The following is an 18,722-nucleotide window of genomic DNA, read 5'->3' on the forward strand; positions in this document are numbered from 1 at the left end:
TTAATTAGTTTCTGAAAGAAATCTGAACTATTTGCTGCTGACTAAAAAGCAAAAAACTAACCTTTTCTTGCTTTTCTTTTTCTTCTTTTTTTCCTTCTTATGTTTTCGGGACTTTCGGTGTTTCTTTTTTCTTTTCTTTGATTTTTCTTCAGAAGCACTTTCCGAATCAGAAGAAGAATCAGAGGACTGAGAATCACTTGAACTATCTGAATCACTGGATGAAGATGACGACTTATGTCTTTTCTTTTCTTCCTTCTTGGCTTTAGTCAAACATGATGAAATGTTCTGGTTAAATACTTTTATATTGAGATATAAGTAAAAACTCACAGATAACTAAAAATTCACAAAAAAATCCATTTAATCTAATTATCTTCATATATTCCTGTAAATAATCAGTTGTTAGAGCAATCATAATAGAAATGAAAAGTTAATTTGTTCTATACCATACAGCAAATTAGCGATCAAATCAGGGAAGAACTTAAATCTTGAGTCAGAGGCCAGTGTTATACCTAATCACAGTAATTATGCCAACCAACACCTTCCCCTAAATATTATTATTTGGAAGATAGCATTAAGTGGTTTATTGAAAACAGTGAAAAAAAGTCATACACATTTGAAAGAATATTGGCACACAGCTCTAGCTTTAATGCTTCACTTAAGCAACTAGAGCTTCAGGCAAGTTGTCAATCAGTCCACCTACAAATAATTATTGACATATACCATTGTTAGACTCTCTGATTCAAGTCTTCTGCTTTATAAACCTGCCTACCCTGCTTATTTCCTAGATGATCAAATGAGATGCAAAAGGAATCTGAAAAAAGTATGATGTAATAAGATGTTGTAATTAGTATACATTATTTTCTACTTTCTAATCTCGCAAATATCCCACAGGGGTTAAATTACTATTGCTGTGGAGTTCCTTAAAAAAAAATTAACTTCTGTTAAAGAGTAAGTTAATACAAGTATTTCTCATTGATAACCTAGATTACATTTTAAAGACCCTATATAGTAATACTTCAAGGCCAAAGGAACCAACAAAAACATTTTTAGGAAACGTTATTCATGTACACATACTGAGCTGGAAATCTAAAAAGAGGACAAAGAATAACTAAAATATGCAAATTTGGCATTAAAAGATCTACATGACCAAAATACAAGATATCTAGAAAAGAAAGTGTGTTTCATGTTCATGAAACTGGACTCATAAATCTGTAACTAAAATTACCAAAATAAAAAAAATTTTTTTGGGGGAAATTCAAGTCTATTCAACAAAATTACACTTTCCCCCCATGGTTACATATGACCCACTTCAAGAAACTGGGAAAAAGGGGCAGCTAGGTGGAGCAGTAGACAGAGCTCTGGCCTTGGAGTCAGGAGGACCTGAGTTCAAATCGGCTTCAAACACTTGACACCAGCTGTGTGACTCTGGGCAATTCACTTAACCCCATTTGCCTCACCAAAAAAAAAAAAAAAAAAAGGAAATTGGGGGGAAAAGGGGGGGGGAAGAATGGTGATGGTGTCTCTTTTTGCTTTACAAAGTGCCTGTAGAAATCTTTAAAAATACTAAGTTCCTCATGAAAATGAAAATAAATGCAATTTGAATTATAAGTATTTTAATTTATAGAAACAATTAATATACACCTTTGCTATGGCAGGTCAATAAACCCAACTAATTTTACTGTAAAGTATGTTTCTGTAAGGCAGCAGACAGTAAGCACCCCCCCCCCGCGCCCTAACAAAATGCTATTCAGGATCAGCATCTCTGAGTCTGGAAAACTAGAAGACTCAAAGAGTACTTTTGGATGTTATTTAATATACAGGATTCAATTTAGGTGACATTTTCCTCTGAATCTATAAAGGAGGGGAAAAAAAAGGAAAAACTAGCACTAATAAGAGAACAGATTCATATTCATGAAGAAAGTAAATGTGATCTGAAGGAACTATGAAGTGATATAAAACAATTTTACTGTATGTTACTATAAGCTAGCAGACGCTAGGCAAAAAAAAAAATCAAACAAACAAAAAACCCCATCTCTGTGATTTTTGAAAATAAGTGGTATCTAAACGACTACTAAAGTGATGTAAAGCAATAAATACGACCTTTCATTTCTAGTAGAAGTTAAGTTGGCAACAGAACTAGCATCTAAGATTTTTAATCATAAGCTGTCTCTAAATTGGAATATCTGGCTCAACCAAATCACCTACTATGTGCTCAGCAGTAATGGGCCCTGGGATGGCTATATAGATGAAAGTATAGTTATACCCTTTCAGAAGCTTACAATCTAGTTGGAAAGATAAGATGGACACATATGAAACAACACTGAATAGTACAAGACAATATATAACCGTTTAATTGTATGGTACAAACTCTAAGTGCTAAAGGAATTTAGAAGAAGACAATATTTTCCTGAGGATTTGAAAAAGCTTCCTGGATGGCTCTTGAAGGTAAGTCTAATTTGGATAAGCAGAAGGAAAAGGACAGGGCAATTCATATTGTTTACTAAAATCAACTGAATTCAAGGGAAGAGGAACATGAGTAAACATAAGCTGCTGGCAAAGCACCCTTTTCCAGAATGGGGGAGGAACATGGCATAGGTAAAACAGCACTTGACTTGGAGTCAGGAGAGACCTGTGTTCTAATGCTGCTTCTAAAACTTACTAGACATATGACAATGAAGGGTCATTTACCTCTCTCAAGACTGTTTCCTTATCCTTTAAACGGGGATACCACAACCTACTATACCCACCTACTGCATGTAAAGAAATATCTAAGTCATGGAATGATAGGAAGAACAGAGGACCCAGGTTCTAGTTCTGTTACTAAACTGCTGTGTGGCTTTAGGTGAAACATTTTACTTCTTTAGGCCTAATTTTTCCAATGCATAAAATAAAGTCACTGGCCTAGACAGTACCTTTACATAAACTCTATTAGTTGAAATGCCAGTCCCACATACCTCCCCTAAAATCTGAGTGTGATATCTAATGGGAGTTATTTTTTGGTGTATATCCTTTTCCTTTTTTTGTCTTTTTTTCCCCCACAGTTCCTTTTGCCTCAAAAATTGACATTTATTCAAAGTCAAAAAATAAAAAAAAGGAAAAAATGACAAAGGTGTCCATCCCTTGTTCCCCTCTCCGTCTAGCTCCCTTCCCCCATCCCAGAGAACAGGGCCCTGTGTTAAATCATGTGGGGAAGCCCCTCAGATGAGGTCAGCCACATTGAGAGGCATCTCCTCAATGAAGGTGTTATAGAAGGTCTCGATGTCTTGAAGAATCCTCTTGTCTTCCTCTGTCACCATGTTGATGGCCACACCTTTACAGCCAAAGCGCCCACCACAGCCAATTCTATGAATATAATTCTCCCAGTTGGTGGTATCCTTTTCCTTTTTAAAGAGAGCTCATTTTAGGGGAGTGGCTGCATTTCACCCAGCACAATGTAGTGCTATGAGGAAGGCAGTGTTAATATTATCCTCATTTCAGAGATAAGAAAACTAAGGATCAGAGATCAGTGCTGTGCCCACAGTCACAGCAGTAAATAGTAGAGCCATGGTTGCAAACAGTCTTTCTGACTCAATCCAACGTTTGCTTCTATACTCTGCTCAATCTCTCAGGTTCATCCCAGCTCCAACATTCTAGGATACCACTCATGTTTATCTGGACAGCTCATCTTGTCCCTGTTCATTCACTTCCCTGACAACTTTTAAGGAACAATAAGGATCAAAGAAGAGGCTTACTAGAATTTTAGTAGTGGGGTGAAAAGTAACAGATTGCCTCTTTAGCAAATATTAATCAGTTTCCTTTCTTCAGAGGAATCCAAACTAGAGGCTGCTGCTCTAATCAGAAAACTGTATAGACTTCTAGAGGGAGGAGGAGACTCCTGGAAGCGGGGGAAGTTAAAATGGCTGTCTTTGGGCACTTGGAGTACCTTTATGCGGCTTCGCACGTTCTGTGGAGTGAGACTGTCCTGGAAACAATACACATTCCTACTCCTGAGTGTTTGGGGAACTTTTTAATCTATATGTGGTGACCTCGACATTATCTCTACTCTCAGGTTCTTAACTATGGGCAGAATGAACCCCTAAAATGTGATGTTTGAACGAGACACCAATTTTAAAGTTTACAAAACATTTTATCATATATTATCTCATCTGATCCTCAAAAAACTCTATGAAACAGATTCTACGGCAGGATTCTTAAATCTGAGGCCTGTAAAAAATTATAGCAACTGTATTTCAACTGTATTTGGTTTCTTTTATAATCTTATGTATTTTATTGTATGTGTTTAGAAACATAATTCTGAGATGGCATTCATGGACTTTTCCACTGCCAGAGAGGTCCACAACACACAAAAAGTTAAGAGCCCCTGCTCTATTATTTTCTCCATTGTACAGGGAAGGAAACAGATGCAGAAAGGTTTGGTGACTTGTCTATTGCCATTCAGCTAAGTATTGCAGGTGGGATTTAAACCCTCAATTTCTGGGGTTCCAAGTCCATCATCATTCTTTCTGTTATACCATTACTGCCTCTCTTCTTGAGTCCCAACACCTGAGATAGAAAGAAAAATTTTTAAATGGAACAAAGAAGGGTTAGTGTCTAGAAAAGAAAGAAGGGAAAATAATTAAACTGAAGTACTATCATGGGCTAATTAAAGTCCTTGTAACATTGAACTAGCAGGGATTTGTATGATACTTCTTTCTGTGAACAGGGCAAACATTTTCATTCCCACTCTAAAGAAATTATTTTCTACCTGAGCTATTAACATAGGAACCACTTCTAGGCAATCTATAATAAGTGTCAATATCTGCACCTTAATTAAAAATATCTTTCACAGCAGATGACACCCACCAAAGTAGGAATTAATCAGAGAGCTGGTTACTGAGTGCCTTCATCCCTGCTTAATGATTTTCCTTACTGTATCTTTTTTTATATTTTATTATTACATTGAAAAAAGTTCTTAACTTTGTTGAACCAGGCTTTTTTAAAAAAATCAATTAATCTGGGGCCCCATTAAGGGACCTGGGGGCAGAAGGAAGAGAGGAGGCTTTGCAGTCCTGTTTCTGATATATACTGACTCTGTGATCATAAGCAAGTCACTTTACTTCTTAATGCACCAATAATCCTCTAAGAGGATTATTAGTGGAAATCTTAGAGGAAATCTTCTAAGATTATCAGGGTTATAGATGATATGAAGCATCAGAATAAGACAGAGTCGGGTTCCAGGACCATAGTCAGTGCCCACAGACAGCCCTCTAAGACCAGTGGTGTCAAACTCATACGGAAATGGGAGCCACTAAACCATACATAAAGATCCTTGTGAATTATATACTGACTTAGAAAACCACATGTCAATATTATCTATGTTTTACTGTATTTTTATTAAATATTTCCCAATTATATGGCAATCTTGGGAGTCCTGTGGGCTCCACGTGGCTTGCTGATCACGTTTGACATCACTGTTCTAAACTGACATAAGCTGCATATCTGCTTTGGTAGAGGGAGCTTTCTCACTGGCAGTTTCTTATGTCTTGTTCCTCACCCACCCCCAAAAATATTATAGGAGTGTGTTAGTGGAATCCATATTAAGAAATGCCCTATGCCAATAACATCATGTATCAGGGATCCTTGTCTCCTTTCCCCTGTCCCCCTCAAAATTAAGCAATGACTATTCTAGATCTGTTCCCCAAAAAAGAAAGGGGGGGGAATGAGAAGACATCTCTAGGGAGAAATTTCCATTCTTGTGGTATATAGAATTTGTTCCTACCAATCTCACTTTTATTCTTCACAAAGAAGAAAAGTACTTCTAGGCCTTCATAAAATGTACCCTGAAAACAAACTACATCAACCTCATGCCACTTGACCTAGAAACAATTCTCCTTTTATTAAAGGGTAACTTTATTTACACTTAACAGTGTCTCTTAAACATTCTACATTCAACCTCCTCATTACACTTTTTGGTAACAACTTCCTCATTACACTTACATAACTTTTCAGCAAGTGTCACTAAAATAATCTGCTCAATCAATTCCACAGCATTTATTTTCTTGATTATATCATGAAAGCACTGCACTGGGCCAGGATCATCAAAAATTAGCCTCCAGTAGTTTATTCCATTTGGTTCTTGTATACAAGATTCATTGGCTTTTTTATTACTCTAATTGTCCCTTTTTTTGTGTGTGTTAAAAAGCAATCAGTTTTGGGCTATCACGAGTATTTTTTTCCTTATTATAAAGGAATATTTTAAAAACACCACTTATCAATGGCAAGAGCCTCTGCAATCTTTGCAAAAAGTATTTAAGCCACAAGAAACTCCTGTTTAAACCACATAATGTCTTTGTTAAACTAAACCTATCATAAGGAGGTTCATTTGCCTATATTCTTTCCTCATTCATTCTGACCTTGGGAGGACCTTCCGTCCGTCTCTACATAGGATCCCAGATTCCACTAGTCTCTAGTATTCCATCTTTGCATCTATTACAAGGGCCTTCTCCATGGACCTCAACACAGTTACATTCTCTGGCATATGGAAATACTACAAGAAGCAGATCTCCAATAGAGAAGGGGGAAAAAAGGCCCAAGAGGAGTGCCCAGGACTCACCAAGATAATATACAGGTAGGCCCAGACAGTCAGTTTTCTTCAGAAGTCTTTTTGTTTTCTTTCAGGCAGTTATAAAAAGAAAAAAAAAGATTCTGTATTTATTTTTTTTAAAGTGGGGTGTCACTGCACAATTTTCAAACAAGGTTTTTAAAATATAATGATAGTGAACACCCTACAGTATTAAACAAAGTCTTTCTATTGTTTCCAAATTGGTATAATTGTCAAAAAGAAAATGGGGCTTAAAAACTGTATTGTATGCATTATACTGCCTGTACCCTCCAAAAGTATGGCAAAAACCACTCATACAAATATTTTGAATGGCAGCTGCAAAAACACAAAGTACCATGTACCCACTGTTTTCTCAACTAAGTTCATGCCACAAATACTTCTGCTCATTTCAATAGATGTGTTTTGGAGAAGAGCAGGCCTGAGAAATCTGTCTTACAGCATCCCTAACAACAAATCTCTCCTCAATCAGTCTGGACGAGAGTTAATTAGGAGTACTATCTTTCCCAACTTCTCTGAAAATTTATCTGGTTTCTAGAAGACAGGAATAAGAATATACTTGAGAATATACTATCCTACCTTGGTCACATGTAGCCAAACAATGCCTGAGGGATGCCATTAAGTGAGAGCTGCTTTATAGTAATATAAATAAATATAAATAAATAAATAGTAATATAAATCAAATTACATGAGGGTTTGTCTTAATTCACGTTCTCTTTCTCTATCAAATAATTATATCAACTCTACCCTTTAATTACCCAAAGCATATCTGCATGTAAATACAGAATGAGTTGTTTAAGGAAAACATTAAAGGATATTCTTTTTTGTTCTTTAAAGCTGCAAAAAACCCTACCATATTCAGCTAACAAATTTTAGGGAACAGATTCCAACTCAAAAAACCCTAGAAGTAAACAATTAAAAGAAAAGCTAAAAAGTAAATGATTTAATGATGTTTAAGAGTATGGTAAAAAAGCAAGTCTTAACTGATCGTAACACCCTAGTTGTAAGAATATCCTTTAAGATGGTTAACAGTTAACATCATTTAGCCTAGGGTCCTCAATATGATAATGTTAAACAAAGATTCCAGAATCACCAAAATGTTAAGAGTTGGGAAGGCCTTGGAGATAATCTTCTAGGGCAATACCTTTAAAAACTAAGACCAAGAGAAGTTGAATGTTATCCCCAAGGTTATATTGCAACTAAGTGGTAAAGCTGATACTAGAATTTAATTTTCACACAGTCTCATTTCTCCTTTTTAGCAGCTACTTTTATTTTTTACATAAATTAATATGGAATACCTGTCTGCAAGAAGCTGAAAGAGCTTTATGAACATTCCACTCTTCACTGTATCCTAGGGCAATAGCCAGGACATAAACTAATGGATTATATCCACTGTTTTTATATGAGAAAAACAAGGTAAGAGGCAGGAATGATGATTAAGAGGTTGAAGAGTCCAAGATCAAATTTAATACTGCTTGGTCCCTGCAGACTATCAGCCTACATTTGGGATGACAAGAAGGGGATGAAAAATTTTCTTTGTCAACATTATCACGACTTGTGCTAGGTGAAAGGAAAAATAAATTGTAACCCTTGGAAAACAGCGAAGATTAAGTAAGGACGAAGACTCTGCTTTTTACATATCAATCTCACTTTGGTTTTTATATAAACTCAAAATTCCAATTTGATGACAAGTCTCCTTACCTGAAAGAGTTAAGAGCACAACAATTTTACAAGGGTCTTTCTGAACAACACTGATAAAGATACTGAAAGGCTATGAACCCTGAGGCTTCTGTTGGTAGTCTAATGCACGATTCAACAAAACAGACTTAGTTTTATAATGGAAAACTAAACTATTGCTTAATGCTCATTTCCTGGGAATGATTTTTCTTCATTCTTTTGAATGAACTAACTGTCGAAAGTGAATGGTAAGTGACAGTCATTTTACATGGGATATTTTTTCCATCAAAGGACTTTCCAACAAAATATCTCAAATAAATTAAATGCATAGCATGTCAGAAAATTGACATCAAAAGCATGAATGGAAGGAATCCAATTACTATCTTCTACAGTAAACATATTTTTCCAAACGTTATCAGATGGTAGCTGAGCTCACAGCAGGAAAAGGAATTAATTTATTCCTTTAAAAGTTTATCAATCTAGGGGCAGCTAGGTGGCACAGTGAATAGAGCACCAGCCCTGGAGTCTGGAGGACCTCAGTTCAAATCCGACCCGACCCCAAACACCTGAAATTTACTAGCTGTGTGATCCTGGGCAAGTCACTTAATCCCAATTACCTAACACCCCCCCCCCCCAAAAGTTTATCAATCTAAAATCAATCAATCTAAAATTGTTCCATTTTAACTTATAGTTTCTTATTAATTCCTTTTTTCAAAAAAAATTAAAATGCTGTAAAAGCAGGAAGGTGCATTATTTGGAAATTAGGGAACACACCTATAAATTAAATAAATGAACCATACGATGGAAGATGTAATTAAAAAGAAGAATGTTTTCTGTACCAGCAATCATGGGGCAATGATCTTTTTTTAATGACCTGGAGTCATTGCTTATTTTAAATATATGTGATATGCTTAGAAATGTTCAATTTATCCTTACCTTTGGATTTGGGAATTAGCTCCCCACAGCTAAGTATTCGTACTTCAGCATATGGTTTGCTGGACGCATCCGTTTTCTGGTTTTCAATCTCTCTCACAACCTCTTGGCCAGAGATCACTTGTCCAAAAACAACATGGTGCCTATGCAGATAAATTAAAATGACTAAATGTTAAGTTTTTGGTTTTAATAAAAAAAAATTAAAAGTAGAAGAAAAATAAATAAAAAATATTTACCCATCTAAATGAGGTGTAGGTTTAGTTGTTCTTTTGAGGTCATCATCAGATAGAAGAATTAAAACAAAGTCAGAGAAAAACAAAGTTAGCACCTCTAAAAAGGAAAAGAAAACAATTGCATTGGAAACAAAGTTGCAGATAGATTAATTTAAGGTTATTTTTAATTAACAGAATAAAACTGACAAGAAAAGACATGCTGGATATATACTATGATTTTATGTTAATATTAAATATGAAATAAGGAAATGTAACTATTTAAATTATATATCTGATAGCATCTGACATGTAGCAAATAACAACATGTTTAATCACTATAAATGTATAACAATATACGACGGAGAAGTAATTCCAGGTCTGAGTTTTTTCTCAAACCCTGATAATATTGGTCTATAGTAATGGCAAAATGCAGAAATTTTAACAAGATGATTTATTTACTCTCCACCCCCTTTCCCTTTACTTTTCATGTGAACCTGAAAGCTCTGTATAACTTAAACTGTGTATTAAGACAACTTATAGGACAAGGGACTAAAGATCAACTGAATACATTACGGTAAGACTTGTTAAGAAGGGCTATTGGAATCATAACACCTATCAGGTCACAGATAACTGATGTCTCACATTTTAAAAAACTTTTTTTTTTTGAGAAATAAGGCTTTTATCAGAGAAAAACCTGCTTCAAAATTTTTTTTCAATGTTACTACTGCTAACTGTATTTCCTCTATCCTATTCCTCCCACCCCATTTATTCTATTCTCTCTCTCCATCCTGTCCATCCTCAAAAGTCTGCTGCTTCTGAATACCCTCTCCCCCAATCTGCCCTCTCTTTTACCACTCCCCCTCTCCCTTCTCCTATCCCCTTCCTTGTATGCTAAGACAGACTTCTATATCCAACTGAATATGTGTTATTCTCTCTCTGAGCCAATTCTAATGAGAGTAAGGTTCACTAACTCCCCCTCACCGCCTCCCTCTTCCCACCTACTATAAAAGCTTTTTCTTGCCTCTTTTATGTGAGATAATTTATCCCATTCTATCTTTCCCCTTCCTTTTCTCCCAGTACATTCCTCTCTCACCTCTTAATTTTATTTTTTTAGATTGTCATCCCTTCATATTGAACTCACACCTAAGCCCTCTGTCTACATATACTCCTTCTAACTGCCCCTAACAGTGAGAAAGATCTTAGGAGTTACAAGTATCATCTTCCCATAAAGAAATATAAACAATTTAACTAATGAACACTTTCTAATATAAAACCTGTGAACTAACCACTACTTAGATACAATTTTCCCATTTTGGTCTCTTCTCTCATTTTTTCTCTCAGTGTTTTCAGGCTACTTCTCATACTTCTGTTTCTTTAATTCCTATTATCCAAAATCATCACGTTAGGCACAAAACCCCCCATTATCCTTATCCAGCTCAAGTGTACCCTTTCTACATGTTTAATATTAGTGATCTGTTTTTATCAAACCTTTTGACTAGCACCCTAATTCTATTATAAATAAGCTTCCAACCTGTATTAAACCTCCTTGAAGTCTTTTCACCTCCTCCCATTCTGAAAAAATGGCTGTCCCCCTGCTGATTCTATGTTCATATAATCTGCATTTCTCCCACATCCTCCTGGGTCCAGAAAGAAGGGGTAAAAGATTACTTTTTTGCCCACTCATTTTCAGATCACTGTTTTGCCATCATTCAAAAAATTCTCTATTAAAAAAAAAAAAGCAAAACTTCTCTGCTTTTATGGCTTATCCTATTGTGCTTTTCACTATCATATCTCAGTCTAGAGCAGGGCTTCTTACACTTTTCCCACTCAAGGTTCCCTTTCCTTTTTGAGTTTTGGGCAATGTAGTTGGTCTTGCACAGCCAAAGGGCATGTGCATGCTTTGTGTTCAGAACCAAGGCTGAAGTGAAGTTGTGCGATGAAATACAGGCAAGCACTGCCAGAAACATTTGATTCTTAATTAATTTTTGATTGTTGCATGTTTGGAAACCTTTTACTGTTTACCCCATATGGAGTTGCAACCCACAGTTTTAAGAAGCACTGATCTAGAGGACTTCTACCTACCTTTAGTGGGCAGCTCACAGCGTTCCTTTCCATGGTGTACTCTACTGTAATTTTCACTGATTTCAAAATTCACACTGACAACCCCTCTACCACCTTGGCACCACTGCTCCTTGGTTAAAGACCTCAATTTTTATACCACTTTCAACTCTTCACCCTCCCTAACCACTCTATCACTTCAAACCATTCATCTTTTAGACCATGAATCTTGAAATTACTATCTTGGACAAAATTTCTGTCTTCTATTCTTCTCACTCCTAAGAAACCCAACATTAATTCTCATGGCGATCTTCTAGTTCCACCACTCCTTCTCATCTTATTGCTAGCTACCTTCTGTATCTCCTTGCCCACTAAGCCTAAAATCCATGATAAACATTCATTGTAACAATATGCTGGCCACTATTCCTTACCCCCATTGGGATTTCATATTTCTGCCCTGCCAACCACATGTATTATTCATTATCTACCTTCTCTATACAAAAACCCTCTTGAACTTCATTAATCAAAGTCAAAACTGCTAAAAAGGCTTGCTAACAATTCATACAATCTGATCTTAGTGGGTAGCAGCTATTAAGACTCAGTGTCGCCCCTGTTCTCAGTGATAGCTGTTTTTTTCTTTACTAAGACCAGAACCATTTAAGCTAAACTTATCAACCTTTCCTTCTTTGCTTTTCCACCCCTGCCATCCTCTTACACTTCTGTTTGCAATGAACAAGTGATCCTTCTCCTTGGCAAAGCTACTCTTTTATGTATGCTCTTTTTTCATCTACATTGCCTTGCTCTACCATTTTTCTTCTCTTTTCCTTTAATCTCCTCTTCTAAGAAGGATCCCCATATTTTCTGCCTACAGACACATTTAAATCACCTCTTACTTTATGGACCTTTCCTCAACCTACTTAAACCAATCATGAAACGTGGGTTCTTGCTTTGCCACTGTGTGACCTTAGGAAAATCACAATCTCTCCACTTCTGTCTCACAATGATGCTGGACTAGATTACCTTGATAATCTCTCCCTTCTCTGAGATCATATAAATCTGTGAATAATTTATACTCATGGCCATGACCCACTCATGTCTTAAGCACTTGTGCTTTATTTCTACCTCTTCTTGCTGTACTGAAACTGACCTCCTGAAATTCCCTAATGGTCACTCCTATGCCCAACTCACAGCCTCCACAATCTCCACCATCTTTCATCTCTCTAGAGCATTTGACATTGCTGACGACCCTTTTCTGATTCTCTCTTTCACTTGGCTTCCCTGACAATCAATCAAACAAGATATCTTACGTTGTATGTGTCAGTTAATATGTGAGGTACTTAGAATACAAAACCAAAACTGAACAGTCATTGCTTTTATGTTCTGTGTTCTATTTCTAAATGTTTCTCCAGTCTCCTTCACTAGCTCTTCATAATCTTAACACTAAATGTAAAGCTTTTCCCAAGCTACAGTTTTTGGCACCCTTTTCCCCTCACTCCCTCAGCATTTCTTCAAGCTTTCTGTCACTTCTATGCAAGTGGTTTCCAAATGTCAAGCTTTTATCTCAATTCCAAATTTTCAAATACCTACTAGACTTCTCCATTTGGATGTCCTATTATAACCTCAAACTCAATTAACAAGCCCTAAATAGAAATCATAATCATTTTCTCCAAAACTATGGGAACCCCATGGGCAAGAAAAGCTTATGAAGATAATTCCTCTTATGAGACTGGTATTATAAAATGTAAGACTGGTAATACAAAGCATAACTAAATTCAACAAATAAGTATATTTGTTGAATTTACTTATGTTTGTATTTTATTTACTTATGCTTTATATTAAGTACCTGCTAAGTACAACACTGTGCTAGACAGAACAGAAAAGATGAAAAGTAATACAGTCCCTGCTAATAAGATTACAATGTGGTATGAGAGAGCAAGATATACACGAATAACAAGTCTGAAAATTATGAAGTGCATTTTAGAGGTCAAACAAAGGGGGCTGAGAGCTTAAAAGAAGGATGACTTCTAGCTCTGAGAATCAAGAAAAGCATCAAGGAGGAACTGATACCAACTAAAAATCGGTCCAGGCAAGAGTGATGAGGCAGGAATAGGGAAGGATTCCAGAGATACTGATGAGATGGAATCAATAAGATTGGACTACCACTGATTTGAAATGGGAAGTGAGGGAGAATGAAGTAAAAACAAGTATGAGAAAATGGTGGTATCATCATCAACAGAAAAAGGAAGTTAGAAAGAAGAGCATACTTTGTTTTGTAGGTAGGCAGAAGACCATAAACTGACTTTTTAAAACTAGCCTTTTATTGATATCTTTTGTTTTTACACGCTTAGATTTTCTACTGTATTTCTACCCTTTCTCCTCCAGAGACCCATCTGTCGTAACAAAGAACTACGTTTAAAAAGAGAAAAAAAAATAGCAAACTGAGCAACATCTTGAAAACCAAAAACCTCTAATATTATGTAAACATTCCACACCTGTGACCTCCTCACCTCTGCAAAGGCCCAGGGAGCTTCCCTTTCACCTTGCCTCTTTGGGACCACGCTTATTCTTCACACTTTTGCCAACATTCGGTTTCAGTTGTTTTGTAGTTGTTTTTCCCATTTACATTGCTGCTGTCATTGTGCATCGTTGTTTCTATGGCTCTTATTTCATTTTGCACCAGTTTATCTAAGTCTTCCTATGTTTCTGTTATTCATATTAATTGTTTCTTACATCACAGTAATATTTCATTATATTTATGTACTACAATTTGTTTAGCCAATTCTGAAATAATAGCCATCTACTTCAAATTCTTTGTTAACATGATTGATTTTGCTGCTACATATTTTTGGTATGTAAGGTGATATGCAGACTTGTTACCAATGACCTCCTTGTAGTATAAGTCTCATAGTGGACTATCTGGATCAAAAGGCATAGACATTTTAGTCATTTTATTTTCCTAATTTTAAATTGTTTTCCAGAATGGTTGTGCTAGTTCACAGCTTCACCAATAACACATTATTAGTGTGAATATCTTACCATAACTCTTCTAATAATATTAACTCTTCTTGTCTTTTGTTATCTTTACACATGTGCTTGTAAAATTCCAGGGCTATTTTCTTTGGTATTTCTCTTACTAGGATTTGGAACATTTTTTTTCTCATGTGGCTATCGTTTTCAGTTCTTTTGAGAACTGTTGATATCCTCTGACAATTGCTCTACTGGGGAACAGCATCTGGTCTTACAGACAAGTTCTCACTTTACCTAAGTGGACTGTTCCACAGACCTCTAAATAAAGTGATTTTTATGTAAAGTCAATTTGCCTGTGGACATAGGAAAGGGAAGGAGGAAGAGAGAGCACCAGCACACAATTGAAGGAAAGCCAGGGCTGGAGTGAGAGAAGTGAGAGCAAAAGGAGAAACACATGGGTGCCTGGTCAGAACCGAGAGGAAGAGCATGCTAAGGTGTGTTCATTTTGCCTTTGCAACATCTCTCATATCTGCCTCCTTTTCTCTTCTGGCACTGCCACCACTCTAGTGTAGGCCTTCATCACCTCACACCAAGATTATTTTAATAGCCTACTGGAGGGCTGGTCTGCCTCAAGTCTCTCCCTATTCTAATCCATCATCCTTTCAGCCACTAAAATGATTTTCCTAAAGTTCAGGTCTGATTCATGTCTGACACATTACTGACCACACAATCAACTCCAGTACCTCCCTATTGCCTCTAGGATCAAATACAAAATGTGGTTTTATGAATGGCATTTGAAGTCCTTCAAAACCTAGCCCCTCCTACCTTTCCAGTCTTCTTATACACTGCTCCCTGACATATGCTCTCTGATTTAGTAACAATGGCTTCCCAGCTGTTCCAAGAACAAGATACTCCATCTCTCTGCTCCAAACATTCTCTCTGAGTGTCCCTCATGCCTGGAATTCTTTCCCTCTTCTGCTCTGATTACTGACCTCCTTGGCTTAAATCACAACTAAAATCCCACCTTCTAGAGGAAGCCTTCCTTTTGTTAATTATCTCTTATTTATCCTCTATATAGTTTGCTTATCTTTTTTTTGCAAATTGTCTTCCCCATCAGACTGTAAGCTCCTTGAAGGCAGGGATTGTCTTTTGCCTCTTTTTGTATCCCTAGTCCTTAGATGAGGGCCAGGCACATAGTAGGCATTTAATAAATGTTTACTGTTTGATTAATCTAAATGTATTATCTGACAGACTGCTTTCCACTTTTCCTTGTAGTTCTTTCTTAGGTAATTTCTATGTTCAGGTTTATCAAATACTGGGTTATTGAATTATTTCCTATTTCTCCTGTCTAGTTTGTTAACATCTATTTTTCTATCTTTTCAACAACCCCAAAAGGTTTTAATGACTGCTGCCTTATAATATAGTTTGAAATCCGGAAGTGCTATTTTATTCCTACCTTATTTCCCTTGATTATCTATATTTTTTTGTTCCTCCAAATGAATTTTGTTATTTTTATCTAGATTCATAAAGTACCTCACTGGCAGTTTAAATGTGTAAACTGATATTGGAAGTATTGTCATTTTTATTACACTGCAATAATCCTCTAGCTTTTTAAAATTTTAAAGTGCATTTTGTAATTTAATCTACACATTTAACAGGCTCTTATTAACATTAACTGTTCTCTAGTTAATTGCTATTTATTTTGACAGAATTCTCCTAAAAATGCGAAGTCTGAGGTTTAGCAAGATATTTAAATATATGACAAGTAGTTGGAAATAGGACTGAAGCCCAGGGGGAAAGTTGGACAAGAGATACTTACTTGAGGTTCATCAGCATAGAGATGATTACTATCCATGAGAATACAATGAAATTGCCCAGGGAAGAATTATACAAGAGACAAGAGAAGAGGACCACTTCAGGGTTGGGAGGAGGAAGGTGAGCTAGCAAAGGAGTCTAAGAAGTCAGACAAATAGGAGAATTAGGCTAGAGCAGCAGATACTTCTCCAAAAGGAGAATATTAAAGAAGGGGTAGTTAATAGCATCAGATGATGAACAAAGTTCAAGGAAGATGAGGACTAGGAAACGGTCATTAGATAGGGAAATTATGATGCCAACGGCAACCTTGGAAACATGGTTACAGAACATGGGGGAGAGAATTCAGATTATAGGAGGTTGAGGACATAGCGGCAACAGCTTCTCTTTCTAGAAGTTAAACAAACCACCTTAAATGCTATTAAACTGTTTTTGCAAAATGTACTCTGAGGACGGAAAGCTGTTTTGAAATTGTTGGGAAATGCCTGTTGAGTCAAAACCGAATGTATCTCATAAATTTAGATTACCTTAAGGAGAAAAGATCCCATAAATGTGAAAGTTTTATAAAAGCACAGTTTATTGTAGTAAAGAACTAGAAACAAGCAGGTACTCACCAACAGGGGACTGATAGAACAAGTATACGAATGTGATGTAATATTACTTCATGATAAGAAAAGACAAATGTGAAAATTTAGAGAGGAAATGCTTGTAGAAGAAGTGTACGATAAAGGAAGCAAAACCAAGAGAACAATTTACAGGATGATTTAAATAATGCAAAGGAAACAATCTCTGAAAGACTTCAGAACTGACCAACACAGTGACCAGTCCCAATTTCAGAAGACTTATGGATGAAGGAAGCATGTTTTCTACCTCTTAACAGAGAGGTGGTAGATTAGAAGTTCAGAATAAGGTGTGCATTTTCATATATATCTTTTTTCTTTTCTGATTACTTATTTGCTATAAGTGAGGGATACATTAGATAGGGAAAATCAGTGGGAAGGGACAGTGAGCATCAATGAAAATAAAAAAAATATAATTGTTAAAGTTCAGCTGCAAAGAATAGGAGCTAGCTTGAAAGAAGGACAATGGTTTGAGAGGGCAGTAAGATCAAGAGACATTTTTTCTTTAAGAAAGGATTGAAAATGAAAGACAACAGAGATGTCCTTGGAGAAACTTTCTGAGACACCCCATAAACTACAAAATTAAAGATAAACTTCTTAGTATGACATAATGTCTCTTATAACACGTGCCCAACCTATCTTTGCAACTTTATTTTTCACTACTCTCTTTGATCATATTGTTCTCACTATTTGGAATACCCTCCCCTATTTTTCAGCCTGTCAAAATCCTGATATCAATTCCTTCAAGATCCAGTTCAAACACAGTTACTAGCTGTGTGACCCTGGGCAAGTCACTTAACCCCAACTGCCTAAAAGCAAAAAAAAAAAATCTTAGAGCTAGAAGACAACTGAGAGATATCTAATCTAACCCCTCATTTCACAGGTAACAAAACTGAAAGAGACACAGCTAGTGAATGACAGAACTGACACCACTCACAGACAACAGGACTTTTCTTTGGACCACAGCAGGCTGCCTTGTGCACTATCTCTTTGAGTCACCTCTGATATTTTTGCCTTCTTTTGGTTGTTGGGGGACTAAATTACATGGAAAATAGATGGTTTTCACATCTAACTCAACCATACCTCTGCCTTATCTGACACATATATTCTGCCTACCCTCTGTCTTAAGAGTGTTAATTCAGATATTCTTCAAAGCACAATGAAAGGAATGATTCTCTTCTAGGAATGAAGGTCAAACTGAGAAAGTAGAAACAAAAGTGCAATGAAGACTAGGTATATTCAACAAGTTAGAAATGTGGCAGTTGTGCGTGTGTTTCTGTTTTGTTGTAGGCAGCTTGCATCAAGTAAAACCCCAAGAACGATAACAGTGGGAAAACGTACTGCTGCTCAGAGATCTAAAGGAGCTAAGTGGGACAATGTTTCTCCTCTGATACTAGAGTCTTAGGTATAAAACTGAATGAATTCAGTTCATGTATAGCAGCAAGAGTATAGGTAAAAAAACCCCAACAAAACACAAAACCTCCAGTAAGTAATAATAATCACATAACAAGTCAAAGATGTCTATTTGGTATTATAATTCATGGTGTAATAAATAAGAATACATTCCTTACAGCTTCAATGACTTGTATCCTGATAATACTGTAACACTGCTCCTATCATTTCCTTCTCCTGGACTCCTCCTCCTTTTCCCTATGATAACAAGCTAAAAGGGACCTTTGAAATCATCTAGTCTCCTACTCTCAGTTTACAGACAAGGAAATCAAGGTCCATATTTTAAAAGCTTATTGTTATACCAATACTGCAAAAATATTAAGTTATCTATAGAAGTAGGAAAAGAATGGGGCAGGTAGGTGGTGCAGTGGATAGAGCTCCGGTCTTGGAGTC

The 18,722-nt window shown here is 36.3% G+C and overlaps 1 protein-coding gene across 1 annotated transcript in view; it reads right to left on the minus strand.

Annotated features, from left to right (window-relative positions):
* The window catches only part of PPIG (peptidylprolyl isomerase G), an 82,284-nt gene that overhangs the window by 11,392 nt on the left and 52,170 nt on the right, over positions 1-18,722 (minus strand). The window contains 3 exon segments of the mRNA XM_020990924.2: positions 62-260; positions 9,212-9,351; positions 9,445-9,474. Coding sequence (XP_020846583.1) covers positions 62-260; positions 9,212-9,351; positions 9,445-9,474 — 369 coding nt within the window.

Source organism: Phascolarctos cinereus, unplaced genomic scaffold (assembly GCF_003287225.1).
Source record: "Phascolarctos cinereus isolate Bilbo 61053 unplaced genomic scaffold, phaCin_HiC Scaffold_726;HRSCAF=1367, whole genome shotgun sequence".
Lineage (NCBI taxonomy): Eukaryota > Metazoa > Chordata > Mammalia > Diprotodontia > Phascolarctidae > Phascolarctos > Phascolarctos cinereus.